Below are 19330 nucleotides of genomic sequence, written 5' to 3'. Positions count from 1 at the left end.
ATGTACATAATATAGCATAGTGTCTGGCACAAACTAAGAGCTTAACAAATGATGGGTAATATTTATCATTATTATTCTTACTAATACATATATATTTATGCACATTTGCTCAATATTCCTCAGTAGAATAAAAATAAATAATTGTGGACCTCATTTTGTTACATTCATTTAACATTTATTGAATACTTTGCCTTGTGCTAGGCCCGCAGTGGCAGATTGGTTTTTTTCAGAGATGGCTGCATTAATATCTCCCTTTCTTGTTACTTCCCCATCTGGAGGTACAGTCTAATTACTCTCTCCTTAAATCTGGGCTTGTGACTTGCTTGTACCCAATGAAGGTGGAAGAAGTGTTTGTCTTCCAAGGCTAGGTCATAAAAGGTGATTCAGCTTTCCTCTTGTGAGCTGGAAAGTTCACACTGGGGCGCTGAGGCTGCCATGCAGTGAGGAAACTCAACTAGACCACATTGAGAGACCACACAGTGAAGTCCTGAGCCCACCGAAGAGAGGGAGATGCTCCTGTTACCATATGACTGTAAACATATGTGAGACCCCAAGCCAGAATCACCCAGCCAAGCTCTCTCCCAAATTCCTGACCCACAGAGATAATGAGAGAAAATAAAGAGATCATAGTTGTTTTAATCCATTAAGTTTTGGTGTGATTTGTTATGTATCACTTAAGAGCCAGAACACCTACTTTTAAGTGCTCAAGATACTGCATTAAACAGATTTAGTTTCATGGGATTTCCATTCCACATCTTTCTCATTCTTGGCAGGTGAGGAACAACTATTTTCAGTGTTTTAATTATCCATCTGATAGCTGTTTGGGCCTGCTATCAAGTCTGAATTTGTAGCTGCAACTGGCAAATAGATCACATTCATTCATTTATGCATTTAATAAATCAGTACCTCGACATCGATGCCTTCTCTGGCTCCCTGAGTTAGCAATCCCTTCTCCATGTTCTCGAGCACCCAGGCCTTCTATCCTAACTTACCATGCAGCATTGCTATTGCTTGTCGCTTGTCTCTCCCACTAACCAGTAGCAGTCAGGTTCATTCTGTGTTATTCATCTTTGCATCTCTAGCATCTAGCCTAGTGCCTGAACATAGCAGACCTATGTGAAAAACAACAGCAACAACCCCCCCCCCAACACACAAAACCACCTAACTGGAGGGCTGCTAGTTCCTAGACATACAAATGATTTATTCCAAGACAGTCCCTATCTTCTAGGAGTTCACAGTTCAGCACTAGACACTGTGGGGTCCAGCCTGGCAAGTGCAGTGCGTGAGCTGCTTGGATTGATTCTTGTGGTGGAACCAAAGGGCTACAGGGCAACGCATTGGGGGTGGGGTGGGGTAGGAGGTGGAGAGGGACACGGGAAAGGATCCATTCATTTATTCCACAAATATTTATCAATCGCCATAGCACACGTAGCACACGGTAAGCGCTCAGTATCTGTTAGTAGATGCCGGCCACTGTTCTAGGTGTTAGGGATGCCGCAGCGCACAAGAAAACTGCGGTGGCTCGTGTTCTTGAAGCTCACGGTGCAGCAAAGGACGACAGGCAGTGGACGTAATTATGTAAAATTGTGTTAGGTGCCCAGCAGTGAAACAACAGGCGGCTGAAATTTTCGTAAGGATGTTAGATCCTTCGGCTGAGAGCAGCCGTGGGCGGGTTTTGAGTAGGAGTGACCGTGAGGGGGCCGGACTGTAGGGGGCGGGAAGACTGCAGGCAAGAAGGGCTGGTAATTTTAAGATGAAAATATTTTCTCCTCGACTGGAAGGAGCTTGTTCCTAGGAGCGATGTGGTCGCTTGGTGCGCTCGGGGTTCGTCTGGGGCAGGGGGCTGCATTTTGAGTGCAAGCTCGATTGCCTGAAGTGTGAGGGGGACTGCAGCCCTAAATTCCCAGATTTTTCATCTTCGGCACATCTAGGCTCTTCCGCTCCCCAGACCTTCAGACGCACCATCTCGGATGCGGGCCGGCAAGGTACGGGGCATGCCGCAGCGCTCACCTTCGGGTCTCCGGATCTGCAACACCGCGCGGGCGGGTGCGGGCGGAGCTTGTGCTGCGGACCTAGGCAGTGGCGTGGGCCCCGCCCCCTGGCCCAGACCCCGCCTCCGGGCCCCGCTGATTGGGTCATGGCCGCGGAAGGGCCGGGCGTACCCGGGAGGCCCGGGGGTCTGATTGGCTCGGCTGGGATTAGGTCATTGCTAGCAGGTTAGTGCGGCCCGAACGCCGGCGGAGCGGCCCAGGCTGCTGTGAGAGGGCGCTTGAGGCTGCTGGAGAGCGAACTGGTGAAGGAGGCGGGGAGGAGGCGGCTGCACTCGCTCGACTTCTCGTTCCCTTCCCGGCGCCGCTGCGGGTCCGCCGCTGCGCTTCCTGCTCCCCGGCCGCTCGGTTGCACGCCGCCGGAGCAGCCACCCTTCGTTCGGGTCCCGGCTTGGTTTGGAAGTCGTGCGCGCCCGCGGACACCGCGCTCAGGGCTAACCGGCGCCACACCTGTGGAGCCGGCGGCCGTCGCGGGTGCCGGCCGTGGTCCCGCCGCGTGCGTGCTCGGGGCTGCGGGCCGCCGGAGCCCCGGGGGAGGCGTACCCCCCGGCTGGGCGCCGCAGACACCATGGGGCTGCCCGCGCTCGAATTCAGCGACTGCTGCCTCGACAGCCCGCACTTCCGAGAGACGCTCAAGTCACACGAAGCGGAGCTGGACAAGACCAACAAATTCATCAAGGAGCTCATCAAGGACGGGAAGTCACTCGTCAGCGCGCTCAAGAGTGAGTGCCCCTGAGCCTGGCGGGGACGGAGTTCCGGGGCGGGAGGGGCCGTCGGGAGGCGCTCAGCCCTGGGGGTCGCGTGTCCGTCTGGTTTTCTGCCCCCGGGCACTGAGGGACGGGTGTAGATGCTTGTAGTGGGGCGGGAAGGATACGTAATAATGGGCGAACTAGCAACAAGACGGTGAGGGAAAAGATCCGTCGCCCGGCAGTTTGCATTCCGGGGTGGCTGGGAGGAGACCGAGCGCGAGTGGCGCTCTGGGGCGCCGCGGCGGGTGTGCGCGGCACACAGGTGTCCTGGGAGTGGGACTGGGGTGCCTGGTGCGCCGCAGCTTGCTGGGAAACCCCTTCGCGTCCACGACTCCCGCTCCTTTGGGGAAGAGTTGCTCACCCCTGGGTGCCCAGCCTTGGGAATGGAGTGGGCCCCGCCAAGGGGGCGCTGCCTCCCCTCGGAAAAAGGCGGGTTGTGCCTGCTTCGCTCCCTGGGCGCAGCGCCAGCCTGCTCAGGGCCGCCGGGTTCTCCGAAAGGCACAGCTGCTGCCCAGAGAAGGGCTGGGTGGGATGGTCGGTCAGCTCGCGATTCTCTGGATTACTGGCAGCCTGTACCCCCCAGATCTAGAATCAGGGTCACGTACGTGTGCAGGTTCTGATTCTTGTGTTTAGCAGAAGGTAATAGGGGTGGGAGTACAGAATCAGAGTGTTCCTTTACTCTAAACTGTGGGCGAGGGTTTAAAAATAGAATGAACATATTCTCTCCCTCTCCCGCTCCCTCGCTCCCCTTTTACCTCTCCCAATATCCTTGAAAACTCAAAAGTCTGAGAAGGAATGTCCTCGGTCCTCACTCAGAAAGGAGAAGTTTAAACTCATCTTTATAGATCCTCAAACCTTTTGTAAAACAATTTTTGCAAATTTCCCTTTGGCAGGGGAGAAATGAGTTTTGCATTCTGTGTATGATTTGCCTTGTCTTCTGCAGAGCTAGGGAATGTCTCCTTCTGGCCAAACAGGAGCGCTCTAGGGAAGAGCGCCTTGGATTGTTGAGATCTTTTTTTGGGTGCCTTTTCAGTCTACCCATTTAAAAATAGTTTGGTCCATCTTTTAGTTTTGAGAATCAGGAAAAAAGGCAGACAGTGGAATTGTCTTTGACTTTTCCTTTCTCTGTGATGGATTTCTTAATAGGTGGTATTTTTCAGCTAAGAAAGCTTGCATTGGCAGAGTGGGGCCCTAGCTGTGAGAATTGTCCCCAAACCTCTGTAAAGGAGACGTGAAGTCAAGTGCCTGAGGTGTCATTTTGTGAGCCTGTTGCTTCTAAAAATGAAGAGGGAGACAGTGGAGCCCCAGGGCAGCAAGTGCCAGTGTTTTGGGGTGAAATAAACATGGAACTTTGATGTGTAATAAGGCTCCTCAGAGGCAGGGTCTCTGCTGGAGGCTGTGACCTGAAGCATATGAACAGACTCTTCTTTTGTGAATGACCAGGACCATCGTTGGTTCAGGGAATATGTGACCCTGGTTTGGAGTAAGTTAGGGGCCCACTTATAGGTTGGGCCCATGAATTTTTTTTTTTTTTTTTTTTTTTTTTTTTTTTTTTTTTTTTTTTTTGCGGTACGCGGGCCTCTCACTGTTGTGGCCTCTCCCGTTGTGGAGCACAGGCTCCGGACGCGCGGGCTCAGCGGCCATGGCTCACGGGCCCAGCCTCTCCGTGGCATGTGGGATCTTCCCGGACCAGGGCACGAACCCGTGTGCCCTGCATTGGCAGGCGGACTCTCAACCACTGCGCCACCAGGGAAGCCCTGGGCCCATGAATTTTGAGTGACTCTCAGACTGGCTTTAATTGGACCTCTTCTTTATTCAGCAAACATTTAGAGTGCTTGCTGTGTGTTAGATATTGCCCCAGGCACTGAAGTAGTCGTGACAGTTCTGCTGCCTCTGAGGTTGTAAAGACTTACTCCATGCCAGGCACTGCTTCACGCACAAATTATCTCATGTACTGTTACTGCTTTTACAAATGAGAAAACAGACTTGCAGAAATCACTAGCCCAGAGCCACACTGCTCTAACGGCAGGGTGGTTTTTGAGCCTCCACATGGTCTGAACCAGAGCTGGAGTTCCTGCTGATGCTGAGCTCTTAATTCCGCCCCATCCCTCTTGCCCAGAAGGGACCCCCTGGACCAAGCCTGTTGGAATTTGGACTTGCATTTTGTATCTCAGCCATGAGTCTGAGGAGGATGCATTTGTGTGACTGGCAGTTTATTTGCCTGCTACGATTTTTTGGGGGGTGGGGAGGGCATGTAAGAATTCTTTGGGTAGGAGGAAACAGTGCAGTGATAAAATTAAAGAGTTATTCAAATTGTCTAGTGGAATGGACCAGCTCTGTAACTTGGGGGAGAACTAGGTGTTCTAATCTCTTAATATCCAGCTCTATTTCTAACTATACTCTTCTATTCTTACTACTGCTTGAACAGGTCATGTGACCTCTTAAAAAGGGTAGAAGTGATTACTATTTACCAGACTTCGGGCATTGTGTTGTCATTAGGTGCTTCTTGCATTGTATACTACTATATTAGTATTTGTGTATTCATTTTCTTTGGATCATCTTTATCACTACTGTAAATGTAAAGCCAGTGTTTTAAAAAATACATACGTAAAAATAAATACATAATTGTGTAAGTAACACTGGTTTAGATGATTTATAGGCTTTTCCAGCTCTAAAATTTTATGGTTTTATTTTGTAATTAATTTTCACAGATCTTTGGGTTAAGGTTTTCATTGTGTGTTAATCTGAGACGATAAAACTGGGATTGCTGAAGTTCAGCTAGATCATTATTCTTGCTACTTCCACTTTATGAATGAGGAAACTGCAGCTCAGAGAGATTAGTAACCTGCCCAAGGCATCACAGCAATTAAGTTGTCTGATTCCAGAGCCTGTGCACTTAACTCTGAAGCAAAACTGTAGTATAGGTCTGTTGTCTCTTGATTCCCCTTGATAACCTGATAAACAAAGGAACTCCTTGAAGTCTTTCCCTGGAGTTCAAACCTCTGGGCTGGACACATGGAAGATAAGCAATAAAATAATTTGGGACCTACATTTCAAAAAATCTTGCTTTTGGAGAAAGTTCTTGTTTGATGTGATGACTCCGAGTCACTTTTTTCTGTGCTGATTTGTCCAGGCCTTTTCTGTGGGCACTCTTTCCTTGACCTGATTAATCTGTGTCTCAGTCAAGAGGATTCTGTGTGTTTTAGTCCTTTTTTCTTTCTGTAGAGATGATAGAGGCAGGCGATGAAGTTCAGACTTGTAGAATTCAGAGTTTTAGGATGTTCTGTGTTCCATTCTTGACACCATCACCTACTGATTGACTCTGGGTGAGTCACTAAGCCTGAGCTCCTCCTGTGTAAAATGGGAGTAGCCACTCTGACCTCCTAGGGTTGCTGTGAGTGCAAAATGAAACAGTGCATGTAAAGAAAGCACTTAGCTTGAAGCCTGGTGCATAGCATTGCTCAATTAATGGTAGCTGTTATTATCTTCCAGCATTCAGGGTTGTCAAGACTCGGAGCAAGAGTCACTAAGAGCAGAATTGTCCATCCAAATGAACAGTTTTTTGATTTGGGTGCAAGGAGTTAGGCCCATGCCTTCTTCATGCCAGTTGTTGGTAACTTACACAGTTGTGTATGTATTAACTACTGGTGGGAAGAAGCCTGGTAATCCTATTTGTATAAAGTCATGGTTATGACAAAAAAGCCCCACAAGTTAAAGAGAAAAAAAAAAAGTCTCTCAACATCTCTGTTGTTCCTAATAACATTCTGGTAGCTTAAATTTTCCATCTTCTTGCTAGATTAACCCTTCTACACCCTCCCACCCCCCATCCCCCATCCAGTGGCTGAGCTGGCTGCCTCTCTTTGCCTCGCAGGAAAAGCTTGCAGAATGCACTGGACTTCATGTCTGGCTGTCTCATGGACTCGATGGCAAACCAAATGTGGTTTCACAGAACTGAAAGTGAATTAGGCTGTTGGTTTTGAGAGGTGATGTGGGTTTTCAGGAACTGTGTTTCTTTCCACCTTCAGAGTTGGTTTATGGACTTGCTGCTGGGGATATACCCCTTTAAGTTAGACTTCTTTCTGAGATAGAGTGAGTTCTCTTATTTTGATAGTCTTAGGTGGGAGGAGTGGGGTAGAATATCTTTATTGAGATATAATTTGCTTTAGTATACTGTTCACTCACTTAAAGCATCCAGTTCAATGGTTTTTAGTACATTCGCAGAGCCGTACAGCTATCACCACAATCAGTCTTAGAACATTTTCATTGCCCCCCAAAGAAATCCTGTTCCCATAAGCAGTCAGTCCCCACCATTTGCTCCCAACTCCTCCCTCCCCATCCTCCCGCCCTCCAGCCCTAGTCGACCACTAATGTATTTTCTGTCTCTATGGATTTGCCTCTTCTGGATATCAGAAGTGTAATTTTAATAGTTTTCTCTTAGATGGTGGTGGGCATCTTGAGGCACAGTTTTCTTGATTGGAATTTCAGGTGGGAAACTTTGAACCCATAAGCTGCTCTCCTTCAGTGGGGTTTAAGTAGAGGTGGAGTCGCAAAGACTGAACCATGTCCTAGGGAAAACCCAGGTGTCTCATGATGGGGAACTGATGGATTCATTCTAGTTCACGGTACTTTGAAGGACGCAGGGGAGCCTACCAAAACAAGACCAAGGATCCAACCCCTTCTGTCAGTGAGCTTTTCAGTCAAGTTGGGGCGGGGTGTGTGATACTGAAAAAAACCTTACTCTGCTGTTGGTAGCCTGCCAGGAGACACTTTTTTTTTTTTACAAAAAGACTATGAGACCATAGTTTTCATGAGACTTTTTGGGGATGACATGCCTTTTTCATTGTATTCACAGAGGTTAGTAATTCTGACCTGCATCACATCTCCAAGGCAACCACAGAGAATTTTAACAGAAATAAGTAGTTTTATAAGAATGCCAGCAAAAACCACAACAATAAATTTTAGCTGCTATTTGTCTGTCAATAATCAAATCTTAAATTCAACGGACATTTATCTTTTAACAGAAATAGGGTTGTATAAATCTGTAGTCATAACTATATATACAAAGCAAAATTCTGTGTTTTGGAACTTGAACCCTAGGCGGAGAGACAGATAAAAAGTCTGATGTACTTAAGTGAGATCACACTTACAAGATTTTTTGCTAAGGCATGAAGAAAGAACATTTAGGTAGTATATTACTTAAGGGAAAAAAAAGAATGAGATCTAAATAGTTTTAATAATATCTGCTAGAGGGCATTCATGAGGCTCAATAGGGACCCTAAACTCACATTACAGGAAAAAAAAAGTAAAAATTATATCTACATTCTTCTATAGTACAAGCCGTCATTAATTGCCATAATCTAAATGCCCAGTCTGACAGATGTGTTCCAGAAAAAGCATGTCTGTCTTAAATGTTTCAGAAATCTCTGGTCCTGGGTTGATAACCACTCATCTCCATGGATAATGCCACATTTCAGAGTGGGTCTGGATTCTGGACATTAGTAATCCTAGTGGGCATTGATATAACATTCTCTTTATAGCAGTCCTTCCACAAGATGCCTTCCAGGAATGCATTTATATATGGCTCCAGCCCTTTTATGTAGATAGGGAACACATCAGTATTGAGTTCATTTAAGAAGTGGACTTGGAGGAGTTAACTTGGAGCCCGTAATATGCAACCTGAGGAGACCCAGGTCTGGGGAGCAGAGTGCAATGCAAGGAGCCAGGCCTCTGTTATCAGGCAGACCTGATGTCTAGTCCAAGCTCTACCACATATATGCTGTAAGACCTTGGGGGCACTGTCAGTTTCCTCAGCAAACAAACAAGCAAACAGAAAACCTGAAACCTTGCCAGCAGCTCTTGTTTATTGAACACTCACCAAGGGCCCGGCCCTATGCTAAGTGCACACATTGTCTCGTGAGTGTTTGTACCACTGTCCGGTGGGATGAATACTCTTATTTGTGTGCATGTTACAGTTTGGGTAACTTGTCTAAGGTCACACAGCTAGGAAGTTGTGCAACCAAGTTTTGAAGCTGACCACGGACTGCAGGGCCTTCTCTTGAACATGACCCTTCAGTGCTTCAGTAGGCACCCTGGCAGTGAAGATGCAAATTGTTCGGAGATCTAGACACTAGAAAGAAGAAACATGCAGCAGGTGCTAGATTAAGTGAGAATATTGTCCCTGTTGTTTTTCAGGCTCTGAGTCCTGAGTAGCAAAGAATAGTTAAGATTCTGTATTGTGCTCTGAAGTTTTGTGTTTCTCTCTTCATCATATGATTAAAGAGCCATTGTAAGCTAGTGAGACAAATGAGGGCGTCTGATTATCTGTTGGCTTTTTGAAGCAGTAGAGTTGCTCTTTGCGGGTAGCACTGATTACCAATGAGTCTCTCTCTTTTTTAATATTTTTTAGAAAATGCATACTTTCCTAGCATTCATTTATTTTTTTAATTAAAAAAATTTTAAATTGAGATATAATTGACACAGAACATTTTTTAGTGTTAGGTGTACAACATAATGATTCGCTATTTGTATATAGTATGAAATGATTGCTGCAGTATGTCTAGTTAACATGTCACCATACATAATTATGAATTCTTTTTCTTGTGATGAGAACTTTTAAGATCTACTCTCTTAGCAGCTTTCAAATATACAATTATAGTACTATTAACTATAGTCACCATGCTGTACATCACATCCCATGACTTATTTATTTTATAACTGAAAGTTATTCTCTTTTAACTGGGTACTAAAGCATTGAACATGGAGGCCAAAAACTTGTTCTTGAGTCTCATTTGTTAAGATAAATAGTTCCTCCTCTTTGCTCATTAAAACAAGAGTAAAAAAAAATCAACATCAAGAGTTGTGTGCTTAGAGCATGTCACCCTTTTATATTTCTTTAGGACTTGGTGTAGGCTTTTTACAGTAGTGAGGTGAGTCCTTCATTAATGGTATAAATTCCCAAAGGCTGTTCAGTGCCAACCTGCTTTGTTTAGGAGTAATTACATTATTCACAAAATCCTAATGGAACAAATGCTTATGGAGTTAGGTAGCAAAAAGTTTTTTCTCAGCTCCTTTGCTTTGCTTTAGCACCTTTAAAATAAAAGAAAAAAAAAGGCATTTCCTAATTATTTGTAAATGGTGGTAATTTGCAGTACTGACATTTGGAGTATTTCTCATACAAATATAAACAACAGCAAATTATATCCAAACAAGATTTTGTAGTTTTTATATAACACTGGCTTTAAAAAAAGTCCTTCCACTTTAATCCAATTATTCTGTTCTCAACTGGATTGAATAAATTGCATCTAATCTGTTGCGCTCAGCCCACTGATTGGGGCTTAAGTTCTCCCCTCCCTCCTTTTTAAAAAAATATAATTAATAGACTTTATTTATTTATTTTGTGGTATGCGGGCCTCTCACTGCCGTGGCCTCTCCCGTTGCGGAGCACAGGCTCCGGACGCGCAGGCTCAGCGGCCATGGCTCATGGGCCCAGCCGCTCCGCAGCATGTGGGATCTTCCCGGACCGGGGCACGAACCCGTGTCCCCTGCATCGGCAGGCGGACTCTCAACCACTGCGCCAGGGAAGCCCATTATGTTTCATTTTTTAAAAAACCTGCCGAAAGGTTTTCTGCAGCAGAGGCATCTTTTTAAATTCTCACCAGGATCGTCTGAGGGTTTCAGTTTTTCTACATCATCACCAGTACTTGTTACTGTCTGTCTTTTTGATTGTAGCCATCCTAGTGAGTGTGAAGTGATATCTCTTGGTTTTAATTTGCGTTTCCACGATGACTAACGATGATGAGCATCTTTTCATATGATTAAGGGCCATTGGTGCATTTTCTTTGCTGACATATCTATTCAGATCTTTTTGTTGGGCACTATTTTATACCTTGGATTTTTTTTTTTTTATCCTTTTACTTTGTCCCATACAACTTTTTTTTTTTTTTTTTTTGTCCCATAAAACTTTTGATGATTAAGTGAACACCACTCCCCTAGGTAGATTTTCTCTATTTGCCCTCATTTGAGGACTTTCTGCTTCCATTTGCTTCAACCTCAGATGCACTTGACTGATCAGTTTCACATTCCAGGGCTTGGAAGGTGATTCTGACACGGCTGTGGTTCAGATCTCTGTTCCAGCTAGGCCAGCCAGCATCCCTCTGGGCGGAGGCCTCAGGCTAAACTTCCTAGTGCTGGCCAGTGTAAGCTAATGATCACAAACCCCAGGAATTGACAACATGAGAATGGGTCAGGGAGGAACCATTATCACCACCAAGCTATTGGGGAAAGCAATTCATGAAGGTGATTTTGCTACCCTGTTTAGGCCATTGCCTTTTTAAAAGGTTGCCAAAGGAGGGATGCCGGTATGAAGCTAACAAAGTGGATTTTCTAGATTAAATTTCTGACTGACCCTAGTTTCAATGTTTAAAATTATAACCTATTATGTTCCAAATTATATATCTTAGGCCACCAGAGGAAGGCTTTCATTTCAGATATGGAGCTTTGCTCCACTCTTACTGTGTCTTCCAAGCCCTAGCCTAGAGTAAGGGCTTTTAAGGTGGTGGTAACAGGTGCAGAATTCGTGAGGCCGGAGAGATCATGGGGTGTCTGAGGACTAGCAGGGAGGCCAGCATAGCTGGAGCAGAGTGATGGCAAATGAACAGGGAGAGAGGTCTGGGGGCCAGGTCCTAGAGGTCTTGAGTCCCAGAAAGGACTTTGGGTTTCATTCTAAGTGTAAGGAGGAGGTTGTGACATCATCCTGCTTGTGTTTTTAAGAGATTATGGAGGCCACGTGTGGAGGATAATTTAGTGGGGCAAGAATGGAGGCAAGGAGAGCAGTTAGAAGGCTGTTATAATAGGTGAAGTAAGAGGCAATGGCACCTTGGGCTAGGGTGGCAGCACTGGAGATGGTGGTCAGATTCTGGGTGTTTTTGGAAGTAGATCCCACAGATTTGCTATTTGATTGGATTTGGGCTTTGAGAATAAAAGTCAAGAATGATTAGGGACTTCCCTGGCAGTCTAGTGGTTAATACTTCGCCTTCCAATGCAGGGGGTGTGGGTTCGATCCTTGGTTGGGGAGCTAAGATCTCACATGCCTCAGGGCCAAAACACCAAAACATAAAACAGCAGCAGTATTGTAACAAATTCAATAAAGACTTTAAAAATGGTCCACATCAAAAAATCTTAAAAAAAAAAAGAATGATTCAAATGTTTTTAACTGGAGCAATTATGTGAATGATGACACTATTTTCTGAAATAAAGATGACTTGGGAAGGATTAGTTTTGGGGGTCAAATTAACAGTATGAATGGATGACCTAATCTTACAGTGCAAAGACAAAAAAATTCATATACGCAGTTCACGAATACGTTCTCATAAAAGAATCACAGAGTGTGGAACTATACAGAGTAAAGCACCCGCTTGCCTGAGTTAACCACTGGTGTGCTTTTTTTCTTGTCCTTTTTCTGTGCATATTTTTTTTTCTTAGGTGGGGTTATAGAATATGAATTATTCTGTGTTTCGCTTTTCTGGTTGAGACTCTCTTTTAGAGATCTTCCATGTCAGTACACATACACAGTGTATTCTTTTTAATGCCTGCAGAGAGCTCTGCTATGTGGAGATACCATGGCTTATTTACCCCGTCTCCTGTTGAGGAATATTTGGATTGCCTCAGCATAGAAGGTGCTGCAGTGATTATTTGCACACCCACCTTTGTGTGTGGGTCCCAGGAGTTCCATGGGATAGATTCCTCAAGGTGAAGTTGTTGCCAGCCTCCATTTTTTAAAGCTCTTTCACATCGACTGTTTAGGTCCTTGCATCCCTGAACAAGCCCTTCTGTGAGGCACTGACACGGATTCTAAAGGAACGAGGGCAGGGTTGGGGGGGAGAGAGAGAGAGAGAGGGAGGGAGGGGGAGAGAGAGAGAGAGAGAGAGAGAGAGAGAGAGAGAGAGAGGGAGAGAGATTACAGTTAATTGGCTGTGTCCTAATTAGCCTCGGACCTGTCCGAAATCCTTTCTGAGCTGCAAGTTCTTACAGATAAAATGGGAGATGGGATGTGGCTTTGCCCATATATAATAGGCTATTCTGACCTCAAATTTCAGGGAAATTACATTTGGTAGGGTGAGGAAAACAGCCTTAGTGGCCAGAGGAATATTTACAAATTATAGTCACTGAGGTTTACACATTTTTGTAGAAACCTAGAGTGGAGAAAGAGAGGAAATAGTAAGGAAAACAGCTTGGCAGTGTGGGCCAGAAGCTGTCACGGTGTGTTTATATCTGGCTCATTTCACCTCTGTTGGAAGGCACAGAATGCTACAGAGGGTGAGCTTGGAGACTGGGCAGTGCTTACTATATTTAGAAAGAGGAGATTCCTGGGGCTGGGGGGTGTCTGTGTGTGTGTGTGTGTTTTCTTTGCCAGATGGACAAAGGGTTGAGGGGCTTGGGAATTCTGGATCAAACCTTGTTAACTGGCTGGCTTCTCTGGGCCAAGCCAGTAGCTAAGGTTTGACTCCTGCTGCTGCCACACAGGAAAAGCCAAAATAAACCCCATTTTACATGGTTTGTAAAAACACCACAGGTAGGTTTCAAAGCTCATCTGATCTTGCTATCAAATGTGCTTTTAAGTTTATTCCAGGCTGATTTGAACACTTTGAAAATATGAACTGGCTTCTCCCGTGAGACTTTAGATAGATTTCCAGGCAGATTGAGTTGAACTTGAGGCTGTTTCTGTGCCACAGAGACTGTCAAGCAGATAGGACCCAAACCGTAACAGATTCCTGACTGCCTATCTCACTATTACACTTGTGGGTCAGGTGTAGAAGATGATTATCAGTTGAGCAAATGAAATAAAATTAAAAAGCATTTTTATTTTAATTCATACCTATGTTTCTTTTTCGAAAGTTTATGTCAGTAAGTAATACCTGTAAATAGTACACAATTTAGAGGGGACAAGAAGGAATGTGAGCATCCTCAAATTCCTCCTGTCTCCAAATCCTTAGTTGTTCTACTGCAGGCAACATTTTACCCATTCTTGAATATTTTTCAGATATAATTTATGCATGTGCCAGCAAATACAGATTTATATATTTCTCCAGTAGCATACCATATGCACTGTTTTGCATATTTTTGCATTTTGCATGATTTTAATGTATTTTGAATATTATTCAATATTGGTACGTATAGAGCAAATTCATTTTTAGCATCGCATTGTATTGCACTATATGGACGTAACATAGTTTATTTAATCAGTCCCCAAATAATAGACATTTAGATGATTTCCACCCTTTTACCATTATAAGCAATGCCGCTGTGAACCTCCTGGTACCTGTCATGGGCGCATGAGTGAGTAGGTCTGTAGGATGCATTCTAGAAATGGAACTGCTGGGCCAGAGGGTATGTACATTTTTCATTTCAATGAATATCTCATAGGAGTGTTTCTGAAAAGCTCTGAGTGAACTGAATTTTATAAATCACATTTTAGAGTAGAAAGGAAACTCACTATTTGGTTTATTATAGGGTGGTGTCTGTAATGAAACAACACTTAGAATTTTCTCCATTTCCTACTCCCCAGTTTGTGTGTACTGTTCATTCTGGGATCAGAAGTCACCACAAAGTCATTCCCTAAAATGAGACAGAGCTGGACTGGGGATCACTTGCATGCGGGGCGCCAGAGAGCTTGTTTGTGGTTCTAGTGAGGGTGCTGTTGAGTTTTTATCTTTGTGCAGTGTGCGCATTATTTCGGAAGTTTGGCAGGTGTAAAGGAGGGCAGTCTCCCACCTTTGGTGACTGGAGACCGTGACTTTGGGCCAGTAGGCACACCTTGTCTGTCTGCGAAGCTTCTCTGGGGAGTGGTGAGGGAGCTGGGCGCTTTTGTCCTTCTCTCTTCTGGCTGCCTCTTCGGCAGAGCTTAGCACTTCCCCTGGTGGAAGGCACGTGTTGGCTGTGGTCTCTCTTCCAGTGCCTGGGACTGCTCATGTTGGGGTGGAAGGCTCCTGGTAGTGGAGTTCTGGGACAGGGCGGGCATAGTCCCTGCTCTTCAGGAGGCCAGGGAAGAACAGACAGTCCACAGTGCAATGATTCCTATCGGTTTAAAAGGGTTTCTGGGGGAGGGAGCAGAGAACTTGGGGAGAGGCAAGTGAAGACATCAAGTCCAAGGAAACAGTGTTCCTAACCATCAGTCTATTTTTTTTTTTTTTTTTTTGCGGTACATAGGCCTCTCACTGTTGTGGCCTCTCCCGTTGCGGAGCACAGGCTCCGGACGAGCAGGCTCAGCGGCCATGGCTCACGGGCCCAGCCGCTCCGCAGCATGTGGGATCTTCCCGGACCGGGGCATAAACCCGTGTCCCCTGCATCGGCAGGCGGACTCTCAATCACTGCGCCACCAGGGAAGCCCCCATCAGTCTTTTAAAACCCCCTAGGTTATTTCTGCCCCACCGTTACCACATGTATTTATTTTGAAAAAGTCTACTCATTAAAAATTATGTTTATTTCAAAAGGGAACTTTATAGCATTCTGAAATCATAGGTTTGATGTGGTTAGCAATATATTTTTTTCTAGAATATCTTTAAATAGTCATTGAATCATAATCATTAAATTGAACAATATTTGTCATTGTATCATCTAAAATAGTCCTATATTTCACCAGTGATTTGAGCTCCACTCTGCTTTGCACTGTCCTGAAGCAGAAGTGTGTGAGAGAATGGACATCATGTGGCCATCATGCCGTGAGGGGAGAGGAGGGAAGGGCAAAGATGTGCTTCTCAGACTAAGGTACAGGTGTCAGGGTAGGTGGCACTGTGCCAGGGAGTATGCAGAGCAAGTGGCAGGGACTACATTTGCTGAAAATCTGTTTTACTCAATGGAATCGTTATTTGAATATTCAAACAAACGCCCATAAATTATAGAGGAGAAATCAAGATTCCCTGGCACTTTTCATGGGAGACCTGCTGGTGTGGCTGAAGAGGAGAACGTAGTCAACAGTGGACAGAGGAGGGAGGAGCAGGGGTGTCCCCAGGGTTTCTGTCTTAGGGCTTGGGGCACTGGCTGAACTGTGCACCCCAGGAGAAGAACCTGGGGTGATGGGGGATACAGGGTTAAGTGTCCTTGCTGAGTTGTTTCCATGGGACCTACAGGCGGAGACACCTACCAGGTGGTGGGGAGCACAGGTCAGGTGCTCTAGAGAGAGATGGGGGTACTGCTGTAGGTTTGCGTTTCACCAGATGCTATTAGAGGTCCAGGCAGTGGTTCTCCACCTTAGCTGTCCATTGAATTCCCCTCCAGGTAGATGAGTCTGGGACTCATCCCCGGAGATTCTGATGTAATTTTGTCTGGGCTGCAGCCTGGGCCTGGGGAATTTTAAAGGTTCTCCAGGTACTGCTAATGTGCAGCATAGGTAGAGAACCACTGGCACGGAGTGAGAGGAGAGAGTGGGGGCTGAAATTGTGGGGAATATCCACATTCCGCAGAATAGGTGGGTAGAATAGGGAAGGAGAGATTTGTTCTGATTCAGTACGAGGTGTGTCCTTCTGGCAGTTTGGGTGAGGGCTTGCTCGAAGGTCTTTGGATTTGCCCTTTGGAGGTGAAACTAGAGAAAGCAGTTTAAGTGCGAGGGTGATAAATATTCACCTTCCAATATTATTCTGAGGAATAAATGAGATTCTTGTAGGTATTGTGAGTAGCAGGGTAAGCAGGCCCATGGTAAGTGCCCTGTAATCGAATGTCATTACTGTCATTTCTAGATTGTCCTTGTTATAAGGTAGTGGTTCTTAAATGTGAATGTGTGTAAGAATTTCCTTAATTTCAGATTCCTGGATTCCCCCCAAGGAGACTACGGTGCACAGGCTCTGGGGTGAGGTCCGGAAATCTGCATTCCTTGCAGGGACCTCCGCAGGTGGTTTGCATGGAGGGGTCCTCGGACCACACATTAAGTCGAATAGGCCTGAGGAGATTCTACGTAAGCCTGTCTCAGATCCTTTGTCCCCTTCTTGCAGTGCGCAGCTGTGCCAGCCAGCCTCAGGTATCTGGAAGGGGACGTTACGGCAGGTCAAGGAATGATGGGGGATTGGCTCCAAAGGGTGCGAGTTCTCCCGACTTCAGAATATCTCAGCATGGGGCTCCATGCCTGGGATGCAGTTGTCCCGTGAGTTTGGCCTGTGAGCCAGGACCCTTCTGTGGCGTTGGGGGTCGGAGAAGCTCCTGAAGGGAAACTTCATGCTCACGGGCAGTCACAGGGCATACATTTTCCCACAGTGAGTCCTGTCAGGGTTAAAGTCATTTGGGGTCAGAGCTTGTAATTACGTTGCACATTTTTTTCCTCTAAAAACCTTGAGGAAGCATAATGAGCTGTCTGAGCTGTTGCACAGCTAGGGGGGACTCTTGTCTTGGGGAGAGCAGTAGAGGGACTGGCGGATGGTCCTGGAGGGTGAGGTGCCCCAAACCCAGAGAAGGCTTACCTTTACCTGCTGCCTCAGAGCTGCCCTTGGGCAACTCATTTCTGGCAACAGCTCCTCCTTATCTCTGTTCTGATCTCAGCTGGTTTTCAGCCTCTGTGGGAGGGCTGGGTGACAAAGCTGACCACAGCCACTGCTGGTGGGACCTCAGGGTGTTGGGCCCTGCAGCTTTCCTGCCGCCTGTTGTATCTGACTAGTGCCTTGAGATGTTTGACACAAATCCTGCCCTGGGTCGGTACCCAGCAGAGCATCAGTCTCACAACTCTGGCTGTGGGAGGTATGGAGGCCAGGCAAGCCCTGGGGATGGATGCCTCACCCAGTCCTGGCTGCGCCCGAGGCATCTGGTCCTCTGATCAGGCCTTGGAGACTACAGATGGCTTTGCTTGCTGCCGTCTCCTGGCCCTCTGATCGAAGCCGCCCTGAGCTCAGTGTGCAAGGTCAGCAAGCTACCACTGTTGCCAGCTCTGTGTAGAGCTACAAGATGGTTCTGTCTCCGGAAAGAAATCCCATTTCCTCTTTCCAGAGCCAGCATGCTTGGAATCAGTTTCCCAGCAGGGAAGCTCTGCTCCATTGCATAGAAAATTGGAGTGGAACTGAGAGCTTTTGGCCCCCGTGTCTTTTGGGATCTGTCTTTGGCTTGCTTCCTTCTCCCCCACCTCTTCCGGCTGGCATGAGTTCACACCATACTGCAATGAAAAGACAACCCAACAGGGCTTGGGGTTTTTTTTTTGAGGCACAGAGTTCAAGCGTAAAGATGGTCATCAACTGACGAGAACCCCAAATTGGCTTGTTTTCACAAGTTTCAGTTCTGAATGTTGGGGTCTCATCTTCCCCCTCCCCTCAAATCTGGAGAACTGAGTCTCTTTAAGAAAGAAGATTGAAATGCTTTTGGTGGTTATCTTAAATGAAAGACTTGTGAAATGTTACAGAGGAGAAAGATGATGACTCATGTCTCTTACTGTGACACCTCAAGCAGCCAGATACTGAGCTCCTCAAATGTGCCAGCATGGGGTTAGGCAGTGGTGGGCAGAGACCTTGGAGGGCCTGCCTCAGGATTTTTCAAAGCAGCTTAATGAGGTATATAATTCGCATACCACACAGTTCACTCATTTACAGTGTACAGTTCATGGCTCTTAGTATGTTAACAGAATTTTTATTCCATCTCCACAAGTAGTTATAGAATATGTTTGGTCATCATCCCTAAAAGAAACCCTGCACTCCTTAGCCATCATCCCCATCCTTCCCATTCCCCCCAGCCCTAGGCAACCACTTCCTCAGGATTTTAACCCATGGTCCAAAGTGTGGTGCTCTCCTGTCTGCTTTGTCCTTAGATCGTGTTAAGCTACATATCCTTTTCCTTCAGTGCATTCAAACAATTTGCGCTTCTCCAGAATGCTGCAGTTTCAGTGCCAGGGTGTTTGGATCTGGAACTCACTTCTTCTCTATTCTGTTCACCCCCCTGACAAATGTGCTAGTGTGGCAGGACTAATTCACACTCATTCCTGAGTGCATGTAGGTCTCTGGTTAGGACTTCTTTTATCCTGTCTTTCTCTGGGTTTTGATCTTTGGAGAGAGTAATCTCCTGGTGTTAAGTGGGAAGGAACACCCAATATCCAGTAGGTAGATGCCTTTGTTTTGAGCGGAAGAGAGTAACATCATTTATTTCTACAGAGGAAAATATTTCAGTGATACATTGATTTGGATAGTCATATTTGGAGGGTTTTAGCTTTATTTTAGGAACTGTTGGTAAAGAAGTAAGTTTCATATGTGCTGAAATGGCAGTGGTTTGGGGCTGTCTAAGGTCTTAACATGAAAGCCCTTCTTCCCTACAAAAGAGCTTGTATTGTTCTAGGAAATGCCAGCCCAGATGTAGCTAACACATTCTCTGCCATCTGTTTATTTTCTCTTTCTCTCAGTTGCTTCTGTCCCTTCTTTTTCTTTCCCTTCTTTTTTCCTCTCATTCTTTCACTGTGCCCTCCCCCCACTCCATTTTGCCTTGCTAAAGGGCCAAAAAAGTGACTGATCTCTAACCTCTTGATTTTGGGAAAAACAAAGACTTTTGTGAAGGGAATGACCTGAAACCAATTTCCGG

At 45.8% G+C, this 19330-nt stretch overlaps 1 protein-coding gene across 3 annotated transcripts in view; it reads left to right on the top strand.

Moving 5' to 3' along the window:
* Positions 1 to 2616: 2616 nt before the first annotated feature.
* Positions 2617 to 19330, top strand: part of ARHGAP26 (Rho GTPase activating protein 26) — a gene marked incomplete at both ends in the record, with an annotated part of 484977 nt that continues 468263 nt past the window's right edge. For all 3 annotated transcript variants that reach the window (XM_079704014.1, XM_079704013.1, XM_079704012.1), the window contains one exon: positions 2617 to 2770. In XM_079704014.1, the coding sequence (XP_079560140.1) occupies positions 2617 to 2770 (154 nt within the window). The remainder of the gene's footprint in view (positions 2771 to 19330) is intronic.

The sequence above is a fragment of the Hyperoodon ampullatus genome (assembly GCF_949752795.1).
Source record: "Hyperoodon ampullatus genome assembly, chromosome: 4".
NCBI lineage: Eukaryota > Metazoa > Chordata > Mammalia > Artiodactyla > Ziphiidae > Hyperoodon > Hyperoodon ampullatus.
This window is presented reverse-complemented; position numbering and strand designations above follow the sequence as displayed.